The following is a 23735-nucleotide window of genomic DNA, read 5'->3' on the forward strand; positions in this document are numbered from 1 at the left end:
CTCTTTGGTATAATATTATAGGACCAGCCTTAATGTTATACTATCCCAGGGGCCCGGAAGTGATGCTGCCAGGGGTGTGGGAATGAATCTAGATACAGGGAGCTCTTTCCGCCAACTCGTTTATTCGTCCTCCATGATCATTCTGTCCAACATTCCGCCGGCTTCTATTGGGACCTGTCTGTGTCTTTCCCAAGCCAGCACACCTTCATGTTTACAATACACATAAGAATTGTAAGGTCCCTACCAGAAGCTTCCTGGCAACTTCATTGCAACCCCCAAAGGGGAAGAGAATAAAGGCAGAGTTAGATAGGAGCTGAAATAAATCAGAGAAGGAATTTATGTGCTAGGAATATATTCTTACTGTGGTTAGGTGGAAACGTTGCGAGTCTACCATAAATGTGCTCAAATTATAAACTTACAGGTGATAAGATGAAGAAATCTATAAGTCACTAAAAATAAAACTGCCACTGTTTTTATCTGCTACCAGTTTTCTGACAGGGCGGGGGAGGAGAACTGATAGCCAGTCAATCTGCATCACAGCTTGAAGCACCTGGTGAGAGGAAACCTTTTTGATCTAAGAAGTTGCTATGGGGCAGTGGCACAGGAAGCAAAGCTGTGAACCTCAGAGCCAGGCACTTGGCCTGGGAGCCATGTTGTCTCTGAAAGGATGTTTCACCTAGTTCAGGGGCTTCAGGCGTCTAGCAGGTGGTCTGGTAGCGTTTTGTTCCTCTCTTGTCTTTTAATGCTTTCTTTGGGGCTGGTCCTATCTTTGGATGGGGCTAAAAGGAAATATTTGCAAAAGGCAGATACCCAATTCAAATGCTAAAAAGGGAGTCAGGAGCTCAGAGCCAGAAGGTTCCCCCTATGTGATTTTATCCAAATACTTTGAGTGTAATGCCCAAGATGGAGGTTCACACACATACACACATTCTGGGAGAATTATGAGCTCAAGGAATTCATAGCAAGATGCAGCTAAATATTAAAGCTATGTAACACCAAATATTTCGTGATAAGTGGCTTTCCATTTGACAGACCCTTTTCCGGTCCAAGTATAGCTCTAATACACAGCTGAATCTCTATAATATATTCTTGTGGCCCACAAGATCACTCAAACCACCAAACTGGCTATTACTGAGAATGCTACCATGGGCTCTCATTTATGAAGTATAATATGCATATCTCCCTACTTCTGGATTTTATTCTCAGAGTTGTATATGCTGGCTTTACCATTTCTCTTCTTCTGTTCTTGGTGATCTATTCTGTTTGTTTGTTTGTTTGCTTGCTTGCTTGCTTGCTTGGGAGCACAAGGTCTTATGTTGCAGCCCAGATAGATCTGAAAATCGATATATAGGCTGAGTAGGACTGGAACTTGTGGTGATTCTCCTGCCCCATCCTCCCAAATACTTGCATTCCAGGTATAAGCTACCACACAAGGCTAGATGTCTCATTGTTAAATAAATTGTAAATACATGTACTTAACAATTGTTAGGATAAGATTAATTCTTCCAATCTAAGTCAGCAGACTACACAGATGCTTGCAGAGCCCTATTTATTGTAGCATTATTCACAGCAGTCAACTTAAGGAACCATCTTAGATGTTTATCAATACATCAGTGAATAAAGGGGAAAATGGCATTTTACACACTGGAGTTTTATTATGCCATAAAAAAGAACAAAATATATATTCATGTGGTGCATATGAATGTTATGAAAGTGGTAGGCAGACTATTAGGGGAAGTGAAGGAGCTGCCCTAGCCTAAAGGGGAAAGATGGAAAGAACACTGACTAGGGTTAAATGTGGTCAAAGCATATGATATACACAGATGAAAATGTATTTTTGAAACTCACCACTATGCACAGTGAAATTATGCTAATAAAAGAAAAAGACAAAATAAATGACATTCTTCATATTATAGCAATCATTTATTTAAGACAATGACATAATAAGGTTCTCATTTTAAATGTTATGGAATTAAATATAAAATTAATAGCACTCACTTTAACAGTGAAGAATTGTTTTGCATTTTTCTCACTATGGATAAAGAATGAGAGTTGCCATCATTCTTCATTATGCAATTGGAGCTGGGATTTATAGCTGTATAGTAATTTACCAGCTAAAATGCTCTGGATACAACTTTTCTGATATGCCATCATTTCATATAGTCTTCAGTATTCATCAGAGTCACGCTAAAGCATCCCAGCACGAACAGTGACTGGGAATGAAATGATTCAGGAATCTTACCGCAGTCTAATATGTTTAGGCCATTGGCTCTAGCTTACCTCTGATGATCATGCCACTTGCATACTACTAAACCCAAGAGGAAGCGTTTGCATTGTTCTTCATCATCGCTGTCCACCAAGGAGGCCTGAGAACAAATGGGCTTAAATAATGATAAGTGGACAAAGGTACCATTGGTTAGTGTTGTTAATGGCTTCATGGGGTATTAAGAATGTATCCTGGGCCTCATAGTCTCCATTTCTTGCACTTCCTAGAAGGAAAGAATGATTCTGTCCTCTTCACATAGATTATTTCTTCCACTGGCATGCCACTTACCTAGAACATCAAGATTTTTTTTAAAAGATTTATTTATTTATTTATTTATTTATTTATTTATTTATTTATTTATTTATGTATTATTATGACTGCAGGCCAGAAGAGGGCACCAGATCTTGTTACAGATGGTTGTGAGCCACCATGTGGTTACAGGGAATTGAACTCGGGACCTCTGGAAGAGCAGTCAGTGCTCTTAACCTCTGAGCCATCTCTCCAGCCCGAACATCAAGTTTTAATAAACATAAAGTACAATAATAATTTATCAACCTGTTTAAGTTCTTTATGTATACCCTGTAATTACTAGTATTGTCTCCATTTTACAGAGAAGACACAGACATGGAAAGATAACTTACTTGGTATCACAAAGCTAGTAATAGTTGAATCTGGCCTTCAGACTCAGCATTTAGACTTCGGTGTAGACTCTGGACGTATCGTTTAAATTACTACCATCATTGGAATAGTTACACTCATTTATATCTGTATGGGCATTTCAGATCACACATGAGGTGGCCTTTGGAACACAATGATTTCAATTTTCACCACGGGGAATGTATTGTTTTCCTCCATTTTATCCATTTTGTTGTTGTCAGTGTTATTAGGCTTGAATGCAGAATGTCTTCCACAGGCTCATGTGTTTAAAAACTTGGTCTGTTGTGGGAAGTTATGGAACCTTGAGGAAGTGAGGCCTAGATGAAGGAAGTGGGTTGCAGGGAGGTGGGTCTTGGGGCATATCGGCTGGCCTTGCTTCATGTCTAGTCTCTGCTTCTGATTTTTAGAAATGTAGCAAACTGCGCTGCAAGTTCTTGCCAGCATGTACCCAGCTGCCCCGCCTTCCCCACATAAAACTGAGATAAAATAAATTCCTCTCCTCCTGAGTCACTTCTTGGCAGGTTTTATATCACGGCAATGAGGAAAGAAACTAACACTGAAAAATGGTACCAAGAAGTGGGGCTGGAGAATTTGTAGCTCAGGGATAAAGAAGCCTTAGAAGGTTGTAAGTAGGGTTTGTTTTTTTCAGTAGATAATGATGATAAATACATACACCCACAACCAGTCAATATGCGTAGTGTAAGGGATTGTGGGGTGCTCACCTCTAAATGGGACATCTATATCACATTCTGTCCTCCAAAGGTTCAGAGTTCACTGCAGAAAGGGGGACAGAAAATTGTAAGAGCCATGGTAGTTAAGTGCCTGCAGCAAAACAGTGTTGGCCAGACATGACAGGGCCACTGCACACATGAAGTCACAGAGTCAGTGACCCCATCCACAAGGCCTCACAAGATCAAGCCCCCAGAATCCCAGCGTGGAAATGAAGTGTTAGCATGTCCCTCGGCTGCAGGGTCGGCCAGGTTGTGGGCAGCTGCCTCAGGCTCCTCCACCACAGCTGTAAGCCTCTCCCACCCACCGCCACATACCTTACTCAAATCATGAGTGAGCCCAAATGAATCCTCCTCATTATTGCTGTAAGGTATTATGCTAGAGTGACACGAAAAGTAACTAACATGATAATATATAAATCAAAAACAGTGGTTCTTTTCAGTCCTAGTTCAGGTATCAACAAATGTTTTAAAGGACTACTAGCATCGTTTAGGCTCTGTAAATCATAAGCTCCCTCTGTCTTGTTGTGAGGAATTCTTTTGGATATATCTGTGCTAAATTGGATAATTTTGCAGTTGCAACAACAAAAGAGTAGCAATGCACAGTCTTCGGGTAAAAGGCTACAGTGTCAACTGAAATTTTACACTGAAAACGCAGAATGGGCATATTTACCCCTGATGATTAGTAAAGGATGTTTTCCTTTATTTTAGTTGCAAGAAGCACTGGACCAACACATAGAGCCTGCACAATGCATTAAGAAGATGCACGACTGCATTCAGAAGTACAAGGCAGCATGCAAAATGGCTTGAGTATTTACAAAGCAAATACATAGTATGGTTTGAGACTTAGACCGGTCATGACAGTTTCTGAGGTTTAGTCTTGATTTACTTGAAGGGCACAATTGAGGTTTGGGGTGCACTTCAGCAACATAATAAACTTTGCACACTACCTAAGTGTTGCACATTATCTACAAAACATAGCTAGAAAAATGATACATTTATTTTTCATTTTCTGTTTTGTTTTGTTTTGTTTTTGTTTTTTTGAGACAGTATTTCTCTGTGTAACAGCTCTGGCTGCCCTGGAATGCACTCTGTAGACCAGGCTGGCCTTGAACTCATAGAGATCTGTCTGCCTCTGCCTCCAGTTACTTTTTAATTTTTAAGAATTTAAATAATTATTATTCAAGATGTTTGTTGAGAAATTGTGAGTTGTTTTTAAAATTGGCATGTGAGGGTAACTATTTTTAAATGTGCATTATAATAGACTTGGGCTTGAAAATTGCAAGTTAAAAGCTACAGCAAGAAAACAAGCAGAGAAAATTGAACAATTAAAGGAAAACCTACTAAGGGAAATTTTGGTAAGTTATTCTCTTATTTCTTGTAATACTGAAAAGAAAATTTTATTTCTCTAGTATTTGGAATATTTTAGGTAGTAGGGCATTTTCATTGGTAAACACACTTGCATTCATACCAATACATAAAATTATTTTAGTAACACAAATAGTATTCTTTGTGGAAGTTTTCTGACATCATAACATTAATGATTTGGGTGGTAAATTTTAAATAAAAATGTTGTGAGAGTCTAAAGCCAATTTGTACGCTGTATGTTTTTAGCCACTCACCCCCTGAAGGACAGGTCAGCGTCTTCCATGTTTTGATTATTGATATTCCATGTTTTGATTATTACTGATAATGCTTCTCTTACCAGGTTGATTTGTAAATAATGTGTAAAATTTAGGTACAATGTACAAGAGGAATACATTTCTTTTATTAATGTAGCTATTATTGCTATGGTTATTATGACTTTTGTGGCACAAGGATTAAACCCGGGACCTGACAGATGCAAAGCAAGTATTATTAGCACTGAGCTACATACCAAGCCTAAACTATGCATTCTAAGTATGTGCTTGAATCTCTGCTTGACTTTTAGAACAACTTTTAAAATTATAATAAAGTAATTATTTGATCTAGGATTTGGGTTAACTAAATTTTGTAGTTATCTATTTTAATCTAAGCCTTTCCCACAAAATTTTGATAATGAATTTCTTATAATTTATATATCATCAGGAATGAGTACTAGGTCATTATATAAACATTTTTTCCAGAGGGCAGTGATTTGCTCTTTGGATTTTAGAAAATAATTTTTATATTAATCGGTGATCATTAGCCAAAGACTTAACTGTCCAATCTTAGAAAAAAAAAGATGTTCAGTGTGTCAATATAATCATGTATATTAAAAACTCTGTTTCCCAAGAAGAACAGAATTCTGTCATACATGCCCTTAAGTTCTCACCTGTAGACCTTAAGATCATAAGTTTGCAATATAAACACTAAAACAAGGAAGTAGTTGCTCCCAGTGGGTGGTTTTTAAAGTCACAATTACTAGGTTCGTACAATTCCATTATAAGACTACAGTTATCACAGCGATAGGTTTGGATATGGAGTCATTCTCCCAGCTCCCATCCACTGCACACAGGACTTACATGCTAAGGAGTTGATCGACAGCTGATGGATCCAGCCGCTGGAGGGAAGTGGGCCATCATGGCACTAATTTCATTCATGGACTAACACACTCATGATTCATGGCTGGTCTAATTGAAGGAAGTATGTCACTGGAGGCACATCTGTCCTTGGCCTCAACATTGTTTCTCTGCTCTGTGGCTTCTATTAAGTGAGGTTTCTCCTCTGTAATATATTCAGGCCACCATGCATTTGGCCTAACTCCAGGCATAAAATGATAGGTTCATGTGATTAAGGACAAAAACCTTTGAAACCATGTTCCAAAATAAATCTATCTTCTTTTTTCCCAATTAACTGTACCAGAGGCAGAAAAACCTGACCAGTAGAATACTAGTACCAAGAAGCAGAGAGATTGCTGTGTCAAAAATCTAACCATGTGGTTTGTAGGTGCTGGAACCAGTTTGTGTGAAGAATTTGGAAATATTTGAAAAAGCAGCTTATAGAATCTTTGAGAGAACTTTTGTCTGGGAGCTCAGAAGACTAGAATGTGAAGAGTATAAGCTGTGTTCAAGTTTCCAATATGAACAAGGACTCCATTGTAGGTTAGACTCATAGGGCATTCATGTTTTTTTTCCTTACAAAGAGCATGTTCTCATTTTGTTCATGGCCTAAGACTGTATGACACTAAGTTTAAAGTGATAAATTAATTTAACTGGTGGAAGAAGAAATTTCTAGGCAGCCTGACATTCAGGCTGTTGCATCACTGTTGCTAGCTGGATTTAACCAGGTGTTTACTAAAAGCTAGGAGCAAAAATATGATTGGACAATTTTTTAAAATTTTGTAGTTATGCCTGTGTAAAGCTGGGGTGAAGGAAGGCATCATATCTGCAGAGATAAACACTGGTTTAAAAGAAGCCAGTGAGCAGGGCATGGTGGCACCCATCTTTAGTTCCGGTACTCAGGAGGCAGAGGCTGGCAGATCTTTATGAGTTCAAGGCCAGCCTGCTCTATTTAGTGAGCCAAGGCTACATAGTCAGACCATCTTAAAAATAAAATAAAATAAAATAAAGCAAAAGCAAACAAACAAAAACAACTATATAAAAAAAGAAGCCAAGTATTTTTCACTAGGACAGTCAGAAAGATATCTTGAGGTCATTTCAGGTATCAGCAAAACCACCACAGCAGCAAGTGGGTGAAGGTTACAAAAGGGTAAGTTCATGTTTAAAAGGCTTGAGAATTGAGGACGACTTGACACACTTCTGACACAAAGCTGCCTAAGATATTGTTTCCCAGAATTCCTTACACGATGCTCAACTCACAGTTATGAGTTTGCTTGCAACTTAGAACCCAACTAGTCAACAAAAAGTTGTTGGAACTTTGAATGTACACAAAATACATTTTGCATTACGACAAGACCATGAATGAGTCTTTAGGGCCCAGAGGGAGAATATTACAGCTTGGATAGGTGGTATTTCCCAAAGCCTCATATGTTAAAGGCTTGTGCCCCAGCTGATGGGTCCAATCACTTATCAATGATTGGCCCATAGAGGTACTAAAATCAACAATAGATTAATGCATCCATGGATTCATAGCTGAATATGGTATAAAGATTTGGGGCCTACTTGGAGGAAATAAGGTCACCAGGAATGCACCTTTGACAAATGGATCTGTCTTCTTTAAAAGTGAATATAGATGCCATAAGAAGCTTTCTTCTAAGGGGTAACTTCATGTTAAGACAAAAGTGTAGAAAAATAACATTTTTGTAACAAAGATAATGGATATGAAGACCATATTTTTGTGACTTTGGTGACTTTTTCCTTGTTGACTTTTTGAGTAACAACAGTGTTGTAAGAATCAATTAGGGGGCTGGAGAGATGGCTCAGGGGTTAAGAGCACTGGCTGTTCTTCCAAAGGTCCTGAGTTCAATTCCCAGCAACCACATGGTGGCTCACAACCATCTGTAATGAGATCTGGTGCTCTCTTCCGGCCTGCAGGCATGCGTGCAGACAGAACACTGTATACATAATAAATAAATAAATAAATCTGAAAGAATCAATTAGAATGGTACTTTGTCCCAACTAAAACTGTGTCAGATTTTACTTGTTTTCTATTAGACTATTCTCAACCCACTTGCCTCAGCACCAAAGCATATTATTTTATGTCTACAGAATGATGATCTTACTGCAAAACTGGAAACTGCATCTTCCAAATGTCAACATCTACATAAAGAAAATCAGCTGCTTCAGCAGGAGTTACTGTCCATGAAAACCATACAAAAGAAATGTGAAAAATTAAAGAAGCATAAAAAGAAGTTAGAACAAGAAATAGTTAACCTCAAAAGTCACATGGAAAAGAATATGATAGAATGTGGTCAAATAGAACAGTATAAATGGGAAATTGAAGAGAAAACAAAGCAGGAGTTAGTGCAAAAATTAAAACAAGTCAACCTATTTTTGCAGGTTAATTATATACAATATGTCTTAATTCTTTTTACTGCAAGTTATGTTTTGGGTGTATATGCTGTATGTGTTCCTTCTATTTCTTTTGTAGCAATCTGTTTTATACATTTTTAAGAAATGTGGAAAAGGCCAGAGGTTAGGGAGGACCAGACTGAAACAGTGTCGTTTGGACACAGCCAGACAGCTGAACTCACAAACTCACAGCAGATGTGATAGCCTGCAAAAGACATGGACAAAATCGAGCCAGTCATCATTTAAAATGAAGTGGGATGGGGTTCTTCAGTTCCTCTCCCAACTAAGGAACTATGGACAGTTGATGGCTTCTAGGGAAGAGAGAGTAGGTTTTTAGAGGGTATAGTCAATCATGATCCAGTAGATAGCCCTGACACACATGAGTATATGAACAGCACAAATTGGTACATTTTTATTTTTAAGAAAAGAAAGATAATAAGAAATTAGATGTAGGAGCACTTGAAGGGAAGGAGGGGATGAATATGATAAAATACATTAAAAATACATTCTATGAAACTCTCAAAGAATACAAATGTTATATTAGAAATTTTGGAAGGCAGATAATGCCTGTTTTCCCTTGAAATAGTTCCACTGATGTAACTGAACTGACTACGCAAAATTATTTTTCTTAGAGAATCATTTGGTATTTAAGACTAGCTGACATAAAATATGATTTAGGAAGAAAAAAATATGGCACAAAATTGCACTTTGAATTGTACTTAAGTTACCTTGTTCAACTTTAAAAATTGTCAGATTGTGTGAGTATGAAGTGAATAGTATTGATCTGAGACCATAGTTCATTGTTAGAGCACATGCTTAAGCACATGTATTCAATGCTCAGCACCACAAAAAATTATAATGGTAACACATAAATGAATGATTCCATTTTTAAGTTCAAATTTGATGTAATTCATATGAATGAAAAATATTTAGAATTTAGCATCATTTTATATATTTAAAGTACGATCTGTGAAATAATTGGTCAAAACTAAAGGAAACAGATATATAATAACTGTGTGAGCAATAGTGACTTTTAACCTGTTTCCTCTCCACTTGCTGTAGACACAAGCCGCCTATGAAGATAAGCTGGAGAAGTTGAGGCACAAACAGAACGCTTCGGTACGAACGCAAATGAAGCTCAGAATACGGGACCTGGAGTCCGAATTCTCTAAAATGAAGAGTCAAGTAGATTGTAATCAAATAGAAATGGAAAACTATAAGCATCTCTACCTAGAAGAAGTCAAAATTAGAAAATCATTGTCAAATAAACTAAGCAAGTAAGTCAGAACATCATGGAAGATAAATCAAGCTCATTAACTTGACCCTACGACACAGTTTTTAGTGAAGTCAGTTACAGCAATTGGTGGAATGTGAACAGGAACTCTAGGATGTAAATTTGGAGGCTGGTGCTGGCCTCATATGGGCAGTGCCTCTCCCCCACAAAAGTTACAAAGGAAAAGAAAATATAATTTTAGGAAATAAAATCAGCAAAATAAACTTATCCTAAGGGGCTGGAGAGATGGCTCAGTGTCTAAGAATGCATCCCACTCTTGCAAAGCCCCTGAGTTCAGTTCCCAGCATCCTCATCAAGCAGCTCACAGCACCTGGAATTCCAGCTCCAGGGAGTCAGTGCTTCAGACTCTGCTAGCACCTACAGTCATGTGAGCACACACCTAATCCTTTTTTAGAAATTTACTTCTAATAACTTCATCCATGTCAACTTATATCTCCTCTTCTTCTTTCTACATGGCTTTTTATCCTGCTTAATGCTCTCCTATATAGTTAACCTGGCATATTCTAAAGCTCTGTATTTCATAACACCCTGGTTAGCATCCTCAAAAAAAGAACCATTAACAAGGTTGGGAAATGGGCTGGAGAGATGGCTCAGAGGTTAAAAGCACTGGTTGCTCTTCCAGAGGTTCTAAATTCAATTCCTAGCAACCACATGGTGGCTCACAACCATCTATAATTTGATTCGGTGTCTTCTTCTGGCTGGCAGGCATACATGCAGGCAGAACACTGTGTACATAATAAATAAATTAAAAAAAAAACAAGGTTGGAAAATAACAGCTTAAGCCCATGGGTCATGGCATACTATTACTGTTGCACTGGGCACATCCTAGTCTCTGGGAAATGAACTTTCCTTGATTAGGTTTTTTGCTATTTCCACTTGAGGGTCCTAGATACATATTGTCTTTTAGAGTTTTCTATTGTACCCAAAAGCATAGTCACAGGAAAACATTAAGAAACGTATAATTTGGAAAGTGAGAAGATGTAATTTCTGATTGAGTGTAGGGCTGAGTGGAGATAAAAAGGGCAGAGTCCACCTCTAAGGTCTTGGTAAGTGTGATGGCTGCTTTGTCCTTTGAGGTGCCTGAGCGGTGCATGGTCTCTGTCTCAGCCATCTCTTCTCTTCTAGAAGTTGTTCCTCTGAGTTGTTTTTCACTGCCACACACTTACAATGTGCATATGGTAAAAGAAAAATGCCTTTAAGGGATGTTTTTTAAATCTTTATGTTGATTTACTAAATACATGTATTTCTGACTTTCTCTCTCTTACCTTCAACATTCTCACAAAGTAGACTGATGACTAAAGCCAGGCAAACTAACTTACTCATCATTTTGCTGTTAAATATTCATGTATTTCTAGTGACATCAGGAATCCTGTGCATAGGGCTTTTCCAGATCTGCGGTCTCACCCATTGGGCCATGAATCATCAATAGACGTCTCTCTCTTCTACACTGTTTGAATTGTCTGCTAATTAGAAATTCCCCTAGAAATACATATGCTTCTTTAGAGCAGTTCAAACCCTGTATTTAGATACAGTGTATATGCTCTGACACAGTTTGGGTACTAAGATACTGCTTACTGAGGAATTTCATTAACCACTTTAAAATGTGGATTATTTAGGATCCACTTAGGAAAGTGAGGTGTGAATAATTTGTCTTTGCACTCTTCATAGAACAGATGAAAAGCTAGCGGAGGTCAAGACCAAACTTCTCCTGGAGAGAAAACAGAACAGGGCTTCACAACACAGCACCATTGACACAAGATCTGTCCTGGAGTCCACTTGTCCTAGAGACCTTAGTAATAGATTGTTCATTCCAAGAACTTTCTCTGGAGAAAATGTAATGGTTCCTACCTCAAACCTCTGGCATTCAATTGAGACCACGGAAAACTGCAAGACCAAGGTCGGTTTTATCTTCTTACTTCCTTTAGAACCATCCCTGGCATAGTTCTTTTTCATTTCAGATACTACTGTTATTTAGTTGGCTTGTGCATATTGAGTGAACACCACAATGTACGCTCAAGAAGAAAGAAAACAGAAATTTGATCATTTTCAAAAGCTCAGAAGCTCTCATTCACAAACAGCACTCATTTGTTAACTTGAGTTTTCAGATGTAACTAACAGGTAGATATTTTCACCTTCTTTTTAAGATTACTAGATCGCTGGTTTAGAAAATGAATGTGATAGCCAAACACTGAAGGTTTGTTTTGAAATGCTTTGGCTTTCCTTGTAAATGATTTTACTTTCTGCTTCTATGTTAGTTTCAGGCTTTTTTTTTCCTTTGTTATGTGAAAAATATCATTAGAATTTTAATGGAATTGCATTGACTCATGGTTTGCTTTCCATAACATGGCCGAATTCACAATATTAATCCTGGTGACCTGTAAGCCCTGTGACATCTTTCGTCTCCTATTGCCTTCATTAATTCTTTGCGACTTTAAATGTTTCACTGTAAACTCTCCACCGTCACCTTCCTTGCCCACTCAGCTTTGTATGCTCCTCCCCTTTTATCAGCCATCAAGTCTGATTTCAATGCCCAGGTACTCATGAATGTGTAGTGTGGTGAATGTATCAGGGGCAATAGTCTTAAAGAAAACTGACTCTCTCTCAGCAATTATCAACTGCAATAGTTTCTCTGATAGATGTTGGTGGTGGTCTTTGGGGGGGGGGTGCCACCCAGCTCCCAAATAAACACACGGAGACTTATTCTTAATTATCAATGCCTGGCCTTAGCTTGGCTTAGTTTCTAGCCAGCTTTCCTTAACTTAACCCATCTATCTTTTACCTCTGGGCTTTTCCTTTTCTCTAACTTCTGTAAATCTTACTCTTACTTCGTGGCCTGCTGTGTAGCTGGGTGGCTGGTCCCTGGAATCCTCCTCCTCTGGCTGCTACATCTTAGCTCTCCCCTCCCAGATTTCTCCTTCTATATATTCTCTCTTCTATCCTTTCTCCTGCCTTGCTATTGGCCATTCAGCTCTTTATTAGACCATCAGGTGTTTTACACAGGTACAGTAACACAGCTTCACAGAGCTAAACAAATGCAACATAAACAAAAGTAACATACCTTAAAATAATATTCTACAACAGCTAGAGGTGGAACTTCATGTCCCTCTCCCATTGCCATGATATTTCTTGTGGTTGGAGTGTCCACCAGTCTTGTGTATGCTGTCATAACCACTGTCAATTCATGTGTGTTGCTGGCTGCTTTGTCTGGGAAATACTGGTTCCTTGTATTCATTCATCTCCTCTTGCTTTTACAGTCTTTATGTCCCTCTGCCATGATTCTTTAGCCATGGGAGGAGAGGGTGCAGTATAAATGTGCCATTTAGGGTTGAGCATTCTGTAGGCTCTTATTCCATGACCCTTGGCTGTTGTGAGTCTCTGTGTTAATTGCTATCTACAGCAAATATAAAGCTTTTCCGTGAGGGTTGAGGAGATGCATTAATCTATATGTTGATTAGAAGTCAGTTTAACATGGTATCCATTTACCGGAAGAATAATAGGTTCTCTCCTAGGACTCAAAACCTGTCTAGCCACAGGTTCTTGGGCCAATAATGGTGGCAGATACGGATTTTATCCTGTTTAACAGTACTTAAATCCAATCAGAAAGTGGTTGGTTACTCTCATAATGTTTGTGCTGCGATTGCACTGATGAATAATATCTTGCCAGGCCAGTTACAATGTGCATCAAAGGGTTTCACACCAGGGGAAAACTGATGATTACCTTCTTCCTCTAGCAGCAGACATTCCATGTTCCAGTACTATGAAAGCTAGCCAGTATGAATCAAGTTTCCATGTCAGTACCAGGTTGATTTCTCCATGCTCTATGACTCAAGTATGTATTGTCTTCAGCAATAGGGTCTAGTTCTGAAGATAACCAAGATCAGTGTCCAAATCTGTAATGTTGGGTTCTTTGGAAACTTAATGACCAACAACTCATAGAGAAATAACTCATTCCTGGGCCTGGGTTTTTTGTTATTCGTTAGACTGTGGTATCAAGTTAGGGGCACTGTTGCCATGTTATAGAATATCTCCCAGTGTTGACTCTTTTCTGCACATGTATAAATATACTTTAGTATCTGCATTAGTAGGTTTCCATATGACTTTTTTGAAGTCTTTAGTGTTATTTATCCTTCCCAATTTCTTTTTTTTATCTTACTCTCTGTTTCATCCAAATTAACCCCCTTCCTGTTCCATAATTGCCTCTTAACCTTTCATAAACCTGCATTATATATCCTCTCTGTTGAAAGCATCTCCATGGGCCCTAAGTAATTTCTTCACCTTGATGAGTATTCCAAATGAAACACATATATTGAAAGACTCAAGATGACATCCACAAGTGAGAAGAAAATGTGGTGTTTGCCTTCCTGGGCCTGTGTTACCTCACTCTGGATGAATTTCATTTGAAAAAAGTTGCGAATAAAAAGTCACACATTTATTTTTCTTAATAGCTGATTAATATTAATTGTGTAAATATACTACATACTACATTTTCATTATCCATTCACAACCTGATGGGCATCTAGGCTGTTTCCATGTCCTGGCTATTGTGAATAGAGCAGCAGTGAACATGGACACACAAGTATCTCTATAGTAGGACATAGGTCCTGTGAATATATGTCCAAGAGTGGTATAGCTGGGCTATGTAGTAGATCTATTTTCAGCTTTTTAAACAACCTCCACCTTAATTTCTATATGAACTGCATCAGTTTGCACTCTCAACAAGAGTGAATAAGTGTTCCCATTTCACCTCATTCATGTCACCATTTGTTAACATTTGGGTTTGGGATCCTAGCCATTCAATATAATTTTAATTTCTATTTCCCTGATAGCTAAGGATGTTAACTATTTTCAAAAGTGTTTCTCAGCCATTTGTGTTTCATCTTTTAAGAAATTAGCCTATTGAGGGTCCCCCAACTGGATCAGGCCCTCTGAATAGGTGAGACAGTTGATTGGCTTGATCTGTTTGGGAGGCAACTAGGCAGTGGGACCAAGTCCTGTGCTCATTGCATGAGTTGGCTGTTTGAAACCTGAAGCTTATGCAGGGACGCTTGGCTCAGTCTGGGAGGAGGGGACCGGACCTGCCTGGACTGAGTCTACCAGGTTGATCGCAGTCCTCGGGGGAGGCTTTGCCCTGGAGGAGGTGGGAATGGGGGGTGGACTGGGGGAACCCGTGGCTGATATGTAGAACTGAATGGTATTGTAAAATAAAATAAAAGGAAAAAAAAAGAAATTAGCCTATAATTTTCTCTTTTTGTTTAGTCTTTGTTTTGATAGTAGTGGATGCTTTCTTCATTTAAAAAGTAGAAATCTTTTTTCATTTACTATTTGTGAAATAATTTGAGGAATGTAGGTATTCATGCCTCATTGAAAGCACAGGGATACACAGGTATGATAACAGGCATGATGGCTGGAGCCATAAGATGAGCGCTCATATCCTGATCACAAGCAGGAAGCTGAGAGAGTGAATTAGGAATGTTAAGAGTCTTTGAAACTACAAAGATCACCCCCAGTGACACACTTCCTCTAACAGGGCCACACCTCCTAAGCCTCCCCAAACAACGTCACCAGCTGGGGACCAAGCATCACATGCCCAAGATTATGGGGGATATCTCATTCAAATCATCACAAGGTGTAATAAACAGTAGCACTTATATCCTAGGAGCAACATCAATGGTTATCTAATTGGACTTTAAGGTCTACAAAATAGGAGAAAATTCGTGCATGGTAATGGAAACCTAGCCCACTACTCAGGGATGATGAAGTATAATTCCTAACTGCATTCTAAACACTTACACCTATAGATAAATGTCACTCTCACTGCCTCATCAAAGAAACTTCTTTCTGCAGCAGACAGAAACCATTACAGAAACCCACAACTTGTAAAATGTAGAGAATAACCAATCTACATCAAAATCTCTATACCAAAGCCTCCGGGAATATCATAGGAGAGAGAGCAGAAAGACTGTAAGAGCCAGAGAACAGGGGCATCTGTTGTGAGGTTGTCTTCTATATGACAAGAAGCTGTATCCATGAAACCTCAATAGTGTAGTTGCCTTAACAAGTCCTGAAAATGATGCCCGTTAGCATGCCAACGTGGATAGAGAAAATCTCACAAGGTTGTGCGTGCCTCTAGCTGAAGAGCTGTAGAATAAATAGATGGCTGCTGAGAGAGGGAGAATTGTTCTCCAGGGACAAGCCCCCGATAAGGTAGCTAAGTCTAAATGGCCAGCTCTAAACACATACACATGTGAGCAACACTAAAGGGACTCAGCAGGTTGTATTTATAAATTTACATTTAAATATTTGTAAAATAATTAAGAAAAAGTGGTCATGAATTTAAAAGAAAAAGGGAGTTGGAGTGAGGATAGAGATGGGAAAATAGAGAAAAAAATGTTAGAAATATGTGTGGCATTTTTGTCACTTTTGAATAAACTTTGGTTGGAGTCCACTTTATCAGCTATAGTTATAGCTGCTCCTGTTGGTCTGGGGTTTACGTTTCTTTAATTTACATATTTACATATTTACTTTTATCCTCTCCTCTCAGTTTGTCTTTGCCAGAAAGGTGTTTTTCTTGTAGACAATAGTTAGTTTTTGTTTTTTTTTTTTTTTTTGGTTTGGTTTTTCGAGACAGGGTTTCTCTGTGTAGCTTTGCGCCTTTCCTGGAACTCACTTGGTAGCCCAGGCTGGCCTCGAACTCACAGAGATCCGCCTGCCTCTGCCTCCCGAGTGCTGGGATTAAAGGCGTGCGCCACCACCGCCAGGCCAATAGTTAGTTTTTTAAACCAATCAAACTCTGTATCTAATTGGTTGGTTAAGACCATTTACATGCTCTGCGATGGTGGCACACACCTTTAATCCCAGCACTCGGCAGGTAGAGCCAGGCGAATCTTTGTGAGTTCGAGTCCAGCCTAGTCTACAAAGTGAGATCCAAAACAGGCACCAAAAGTACACAGAGAAACCCTGTCTGTGGGGGGAGACCATTTACACTGAGAATTATTATTGAAAGAGGCTTTTCTGATTCCTGTAATATTGTTGTTTCATAACAACTTTCATAAGTTGTTTGTTTGTTGGTTCAGGATTTGTTGTGGTTGGTCAGTCCCATATTGCTACCAAGAGGTTTCTGGCTTAATATATATGGTAGTTTGAATGAGAATGGCCCCCATAGGCTCATATATTTGAACACTTAGTTACTAAGGAGTAGTACTTTTGGAAAGATTAGGAGATGTGACCTTGTTAGAGGAAATGTGTCACTGGAGGTGGGATTTTAGGTTTCAAAAGTCCTTACCAGGCCCAGCCTCTGTCTCTGTCTCTGTCTCTCTGTTTCTGTCTCTGTCACTCTCTCTCCATATGGATCAGGATGTATCTCTCAGCTACCGCTTAGTACTTACCTACATTCCACCAAGTTCCCTGTGATGATAATGGACTAAATCCCTGAACTGTAAGAAAGCCCCCAATTAAATGCTTTCTTTTCTAAGAGTTGCCATGGTGTCTCTTCACAGCAATAGAACACTGACTAAGATAGAAGTTGGTACCAGGAATGGGGGTGTTGCTCTGATAGGCCTGGCCATGCTATGTATTAGAGAAATATGGAAGATTTTTAGGAATTTGAACTAGAAAAACAGGGGCTTACTGTGCCGTTCTAGTGGGAGCATGGAAGACAGTTCTGAAGGTGATTTGTATAGTAGGAGCCCAGGTTAAGAAGTTTCAAAAGGGAAGGATATTATTAAGTGACATGGAGACTGTGATCTCAGTGTTTGGCGAAGAATGTGGCTGCTTTCTGCTCTTGTCCAGAAAATCTGTTGGAAGCTAAATTGGAGAGTTTTGGATCAATGGCATTGGCAGAGGAGATTTCAAGACAGCCTAGTATTGACCGTGTCACATGGTTCCTAGCAGTCACTCTATGGCAAATCTATAATGAAAAGGAGCAAGCTAAGCAAGGAAAAATACAAAATGTAAAGTTTGAAAAGGAAAGGGGCACCAGGAAATGAGCTAAGTCTTGTGTTCAAGGAGCTAAACAGTCTAAGGAAAAGCCTGATGTTAAAATGGAATAAAGGGAGTGGTAATCTCAAGACAAGACCCCACCAGATAAGCTTCAAACTTGTGAAAAGGAACTAAAGAAAATCTTAAGCAGTTAAGGAAACCATCAACTACAGAAAGTTGTTGAAAATTTATTTGAACAAAGGAGCCATGTTCTAGTCCCAGCAAGCAGCAGAACTTAGTAGCTTTGGCCATGTGGTTCTGGCTTTAGAGTCAAGGATAACAAAGGGGTTTTGGAATCTTCCTCCCCAACTAAGGAAAGCCAATGAGGCCAGGTGTGTATCAGGGGTGTCCCTACATGAAGACTCAGTTGAGGCTGCTGTGTGAAGCTGACGGTGAAGCCTGGACTGTACTGGAGACACCAAGATATTAAAGATGCCAGCATCATGGGATATTGTCAAGGAAATCTGCAGACCAGGTGTGGAAACAGCCCAACAGAGAGAAGTATGCTGTAGTCAACGAAGCTGAGAGGTATTGAAGATCTGAAAAACATTTTGACAGCAGACATGGACATACAGAGTGTGGCATTTGCCCAGCTTGTTTTAGGTCTTGTTTTGACCCAGTATTTCCCCACTATACTCCCTTTCCTCCCATTTAGAATGTTAATGTATATCCTGTGCCATTGTATGTTGGAAGTATGTGATCTGCATTTTGATTTTGATTTTACAGGAGTTTACAGTTAAGAGATTGCCATGAGACTCCAAACAGAGCTTGGACTTGTAAACAGTATTGAGACTGTGAAAGACTATGGGGACTTTTGAAGTTGGGCTAAATGCATTTTTGCATTATGATATGGCTACAAGATTCTGGAGGCCAGGAAGTGGAATGTGATGGTTTGAAAATGAATGGCCTCATAAATTCATATATGTGAATGCTTAGTCACCAGGAAGTGGCACTATTTGAAAGGATAATAAGGACTAGGGGGTGTGACATTGTTGGAGAAAGTGTGTCACTGGGGTGGCTTTGAGGTTTCAAAGCTCACACCAGGCCCAGTCCCCCCCCCCATGGATCAAGATATAGCTCTCAGCTATTGCTTCAACACATGCCTGCATGCAACCATGCTCCCAACATGATGATAATAGACTAAACCTCTGAAACTGTAAAAAAGCCCCTAATTAAATGCTTTCTCTTATAATAGTCTCCTTGGTCATGGCATCTCTTCATAGCAATAGAACATTAATCTATTCTTGTGAAAGTTATACTTTCTTGTACTCTTTATAATCAAGACACTCTTTTTCCCCTCTTTGTGTTTAGAAATGTTTTACATTGCTATGGATTTTAGTTTATTGATACAAGTTTAAACTTAATTTTGTTATATTGTGTGTATATATATTTATATAAATATATATATTTCGAATAGATAGGTAATCTTCAAACACTTCAAAGACCTACAGAATATGGCATTTGAAATGTTTTAAGAACTTAGACTTTTTTGGACAATGAGACTCATCTGCTCCTGGCAGGACCAAATACGTCAAGGAAGATGATGGACATCAAAGACACTCTATATGAATTTATCTTCTTTTTGGCAAAAATAGCCATTTGGGCAAGAAACTGTACTTGCCTGGACTGCTTGAAAAAATGCTACATCAACTGGACATACAGGAGCCATAGGAAGGTGACCACTGAACTTTCCAAGACAAAATGGTCCTTCATGTTCCTGCTTCACAAAAGAAACTGCCAGATGTTCTACAGGACACAGAGAGAAGTGACTGAGAGACTCTAGGCCTGTGGGCTGAAGATGGATGCCCCAACTTTACAGAGGAACTTTGGGTGACTATCCAGGCAGCCAGCTGTCTCTGTCATTCTAAATTTTTCTGGGAGTTGCTTACAATGCACTTCCTGTTTACTTAGGTAGTATTATATCCTTCTGAGGTCTTTGATGTAATTGAAGACTAGATAGTTATAATTTCCTTAGTTATGATAAAAGATAAGTTAGATATAAAACCTTAGACTTACAAATACAAGATAGATAGGATATCTTCTTTAATTTTGCCAAATACAAATAGACTAAATATTATAAATAGACTAGATATTCTAACTGTAATTCTTGCTTGATAATTATTTTGTTATATGTAATTTTACTATGTTAAAGTTAAAAACTTCCTTTTTGAAAAAAAGAAAAGGGGAAGTGCTAGGGATGTCTTTCTGTATGCTGTGAATGTGTTGCTCTGATTGATTGATAAATAAAACACTGATTGGCCAGTAGCCAGGTAGGAAGTATAGTATAGGCAGGATAAGCAGAGAGGAGAATGCTGGGAAGTGGAAGGCTGAGTCAGGAGATGCTGCCAGCTGCCGCCGCCATGAGAAGCAAGATGAAATGTACCGGTAAACTACAAACCATGTGGCAACTTATAGATTAGTAGAAATGGGAGGAGCTGGGTGGACACAAGTATACATCAGCTACACCTCTGTGTCTAAAATTTCTTTCAATATCCTCTGCAGTACTGGCTTGGTGGTCATGAATCAACTTAATTTGTGTTTGTCTTGAAATAACTTTTTATGTTAATTTCCTACTCCATTGGCTATTAACTAGCAATTATTTACTGTGTTTATTTTTTGATTAATTGAACTTCTCATTTACATAATTTTTGAAAATATGTTTCCTTGATGAGCTTTTCAACCATGTTACTGTCTTTTTTACTTTGTTATTTTCTTTTCTACATCTCGATTTCCTTACTTCATCCCATTGCTTATATGTTTCCTCTTAGAAGTCCCTCGTCATTTCTAAATGTACACTTGGAACATTAGAGACCTCTAAAACTTAAGTCTTCCAAACTTGGGGTGTGGAGCGAGCTTGAAACTGAAGATTCTTATACTTTCTCACATTTATGCTTATGCTCACCCCAAATTATCAAGTGTCAGACATCCATCAGACCTGCCTTTCTTTTATGAATTTCTGTGCTTTCCAAAAGCCTCTGCTGACCACATCACTTTTAGGGGCTGAGTAGGTCTCTCATTCTTCTGAGATTCCCTGGTTCATGTTTGCTAGGATGGCTTGTATTCTAGCTGGTGGAGATGGTATCAGGGTTGTCTCAAAAGCACTGGGGGCAGGAGCATCAAGCAAAACTCTGAGATCTGCACAAAAGCACTACTCTCCAGCTCTCAAACCCCACTGAGCATTAAGCACTGCTGTTGAGCCAAGACTGTTGAATCCTTGTTTAGGCTCCAGGTACTTGACCTGAAAGATAGGAAATGAAGAAAAGAGAAACAAGTGAACACCCAGACAGACAGAAATAGCTGGAATGGGGTGGACTTGGCTAATGGAGAAATTGCAGCACCCTGGAAGCTCAGCATGTTTATTACATAGTGTTGAGCAGAGCGGCAGAGTTTTTGCAAACAGCTAAACATGAAGTTATAGTTGTTGCCCAACTTTTCTCCATGATTCCCTCCTGCCTCTGTGTCTTACGTTTTGGCTGTGTTAAGTTGGCTCAAGGATTCTGCACATGAAATTGTACCCTTATACAAGGACCCAAGGAAATTTCAATGTTTAAAAATGAGATTCCATCTCAAGATGATGACCTATCACAGCTCTCTGAGACTTGGGGAATGACAAATAGACTGTTCTCGACAGTTGAAGACATATATGAAGAATGATTGTCTCTCTGAAACTCAAAGCTTTCAGGAAACATGACTTGTCATGTGCATTGGGCAGCTGGGCTCTTTTCTCTAGGGCCACATAGTCTACCTTTTTAAAAAAATGTCCTCCTCTTCCTAAAAATTGGGAGGTGTGGGATCATGACTCCTTTGCCCCTGACACTTTTTTGCTTCTCTACACTTTTCAAGATTCGTCTCTGTGGTTTCCAATGCTTTGACAATCTTGTTGTCTCTGGAATAGTCTATTTCCTGCTCCTCTGACTCTTCATTCTCTGCATCACATGGAGGTAGCTTCTAATTCCTCATCTTACCCAAATAGCTTCAGTTTTTAATTTTCTAATGGTAAGAAATGTAAAGTTCTTTTTAAGGGAAAAAGCACTCAAGTAAAAACAACAACAAAAACAAAAACAAAAACAAAAAAACGGGTTAAGCAGATATTCTTTTTTATAAAGAGTAGCATTTTGGTAAGAGTCACAAAGTAATGTAATCAGCCTAAAATATGAGTTGATTTGCTTAACCTTCATATTAAAAACCCAAGTTTTCTGAAATGTGGATATGAACTAGATAAAGAGTAAGATGAAGAGTAAGTAAGGATTACATGTTTATTAGAAACACAACAAGTATGAATGTAGTCTCTATTACTTTACTCAGGACACAGTGGAACTTCAGTTTAAAGTTTAAACTTTAAAGAAATCCTCTAGCTGAATACCCCCCTAAAAGTCTTAATTAAGGGTAATGTTTTCCTTTTGTTTTTATAAACATTTTAAAATAAATGAATGAGTAGCTGCATGAGTAGTTAATTTTTTTAAAGACAAAGCCTCACTATGTAATCCAATTGACCTTTGTATCACTATGATCGCAGGTTGGCCTGGGATTCATGGTTTTCTCTTATATTAGTGTCCTGTAAGTAGGGATTGCAGGCATGTGTTACCAATCTCCATCATAATGTCTCTTATTTAATTTAAATGTTATAAATAACATTCGACTGATTTCAGGTGCTGCAGGAGTGGGAACAAAGTGTAACTAGAGAATTAAGACAAGGTAGGTGCCAAACTTTATTCATTAAATTAGGGTTAATTAACTAATTCCTGAAATAAAGTATTAATAGCTAATAGTATCTCTTTCATTGGTAGTTTCTATACTGTTATTTGTTCTTACAAAATAAAGGGAAAGGTGTGCAAAACATAAGCATTCTTAATGAAAAATAAAAAAATACATGTACTCATCATTTATTCCTTTCCTATCACTTTAAATTCTTCAAAGCCTCTGTACCTCATTATCTGGCACCCGTTCTCTTCACCTCTCCCATCCTTGTGAAACTATCCTTAAAGACAATGGCACACTCTGAAGACCCTCTGGATTACAGGCAGCTAAGGAATTCTGAGAGCAGAATAAACATCTACTGCAGGGAAGAGCACACCAATTGGTCATCCAGTACCAAATGGTCAGCCCTGAAAACACACATACAAATAACAGTATACAGACAAAGCAAGTTGCATTTATGTATTTAGAAATATATACATAAATGTGTGTATGTATGTAACAACAATTAATGAAAAAAGAGGATGTGAATTTGAAAAAGAGTGATTGGAGTATCTGAGAGGATTTGGAGAAAGGAAAGGGAAGAGGGAAGTGATAAGATTATAAGATCAAAAAGAAAAAAAAATTAAAAATAAAAATGCAATGGCATGGTGATCTTCTCAGTTTATGACTAAGAAACCAAGATTTATTTACTAAAATTTAGCCAAAAAACAAAACTATAACAACAACAACAAAAAAACATACTTCATAAATTGTCACTTGACAAATGCCATTTCAAATCTCCCAGAATTTACTTCTTTATTTGTTTACTTTTCATCCTCAGGGAAAGCTTAAATTTCCTTAACATGAACCAAAAATATCCAAATCAACTTTCTTCTCAACAGTACCTCAGACGTCTGCACAGAAGTCCTGTGCTGCCCGTTGGCTGTCCCTTGTGGCCAGATCAGACTGCTTATAATTCCCCACTTGCTCTTCCTCAACTGTTTGCACTTTTCTCATTCTTCTGTGCTCACCTTCTTCTTATCCTCCAGATTTCAACTCTGATCACCTCCACCAAAAAGCCATACTGACACAAAAGGCCTAAGAGTCCCTTCTGTTTGTTCTGGTAGTTTTCTATTTTGTACCTGTCAAAGTATCTGTGACTACATGGAAATTGTCTGTTCACCTGTTCAAACTTGGCATTGTAG

At 38.5% G+C, this 23735-nt stretch overlaps 1 protein-coding gene across 10 annotated transcripts in view; it reads left to right on the top strand.

The window, feature by feature from the left end:
* Positions 1-23735, top strand: part of LOC102908704 (ankyrin repeat domain-containing protein 26-like) — a 37274-nt gene that overhangs the window by 11671 nt on the left and 1868 nt on the right. For 5 of the 10 annotated variants that reach the window (XM_076573852.1, XM_076573853.1, XM_076573854.1 and 2 more), the window contains 7 exons: positions 4363-4433; positions 4916-5009; positions 8280-8570; positions 8662-8907; positions 9645-9859; positions 11545-11773; positions 22503-22548. In XM_076573852.1, the coding sequence (XP_076429967.1) occupies positions 4363-4433; positions 4916-5009; positions 8280-8570; positions 8662-8907; positions 9645-9859; positions 11545-11773; positions 22503-22548 (1192 nt within the window). Of the gene's footprint in view, positions 1-4362; positions 4434-4915; positions 5010-8279; positions 8571-8661; positions 8908-9644; positions 9860-11544; positions 11774-22502; positions 22549-23735 lie in introns of those variants that run through there. The other 5 variants (XM_042278953.2, XM_076573855.1, XM_076573856.1 and 2 more) reach the window with 4 other exon arrangements.

This window comes from Peromyscus maniculatus, chromosome 6, assembly GCF_049852395.1.
Source record: "Peromyscus maniculatus bairdii isolate BWxNUB_F1_BW_parent chromosome 6, HU_Pman_BW_mat_3.1, whole genome shotgun sequence".
Taxonomy (NCBI): domain Eukaryota; kingdom Metazoa; phylum Chordata; class Mammalia; order Rodentia; family Cricetidae; genus Peromyscus; species Peromyscus maniculatus.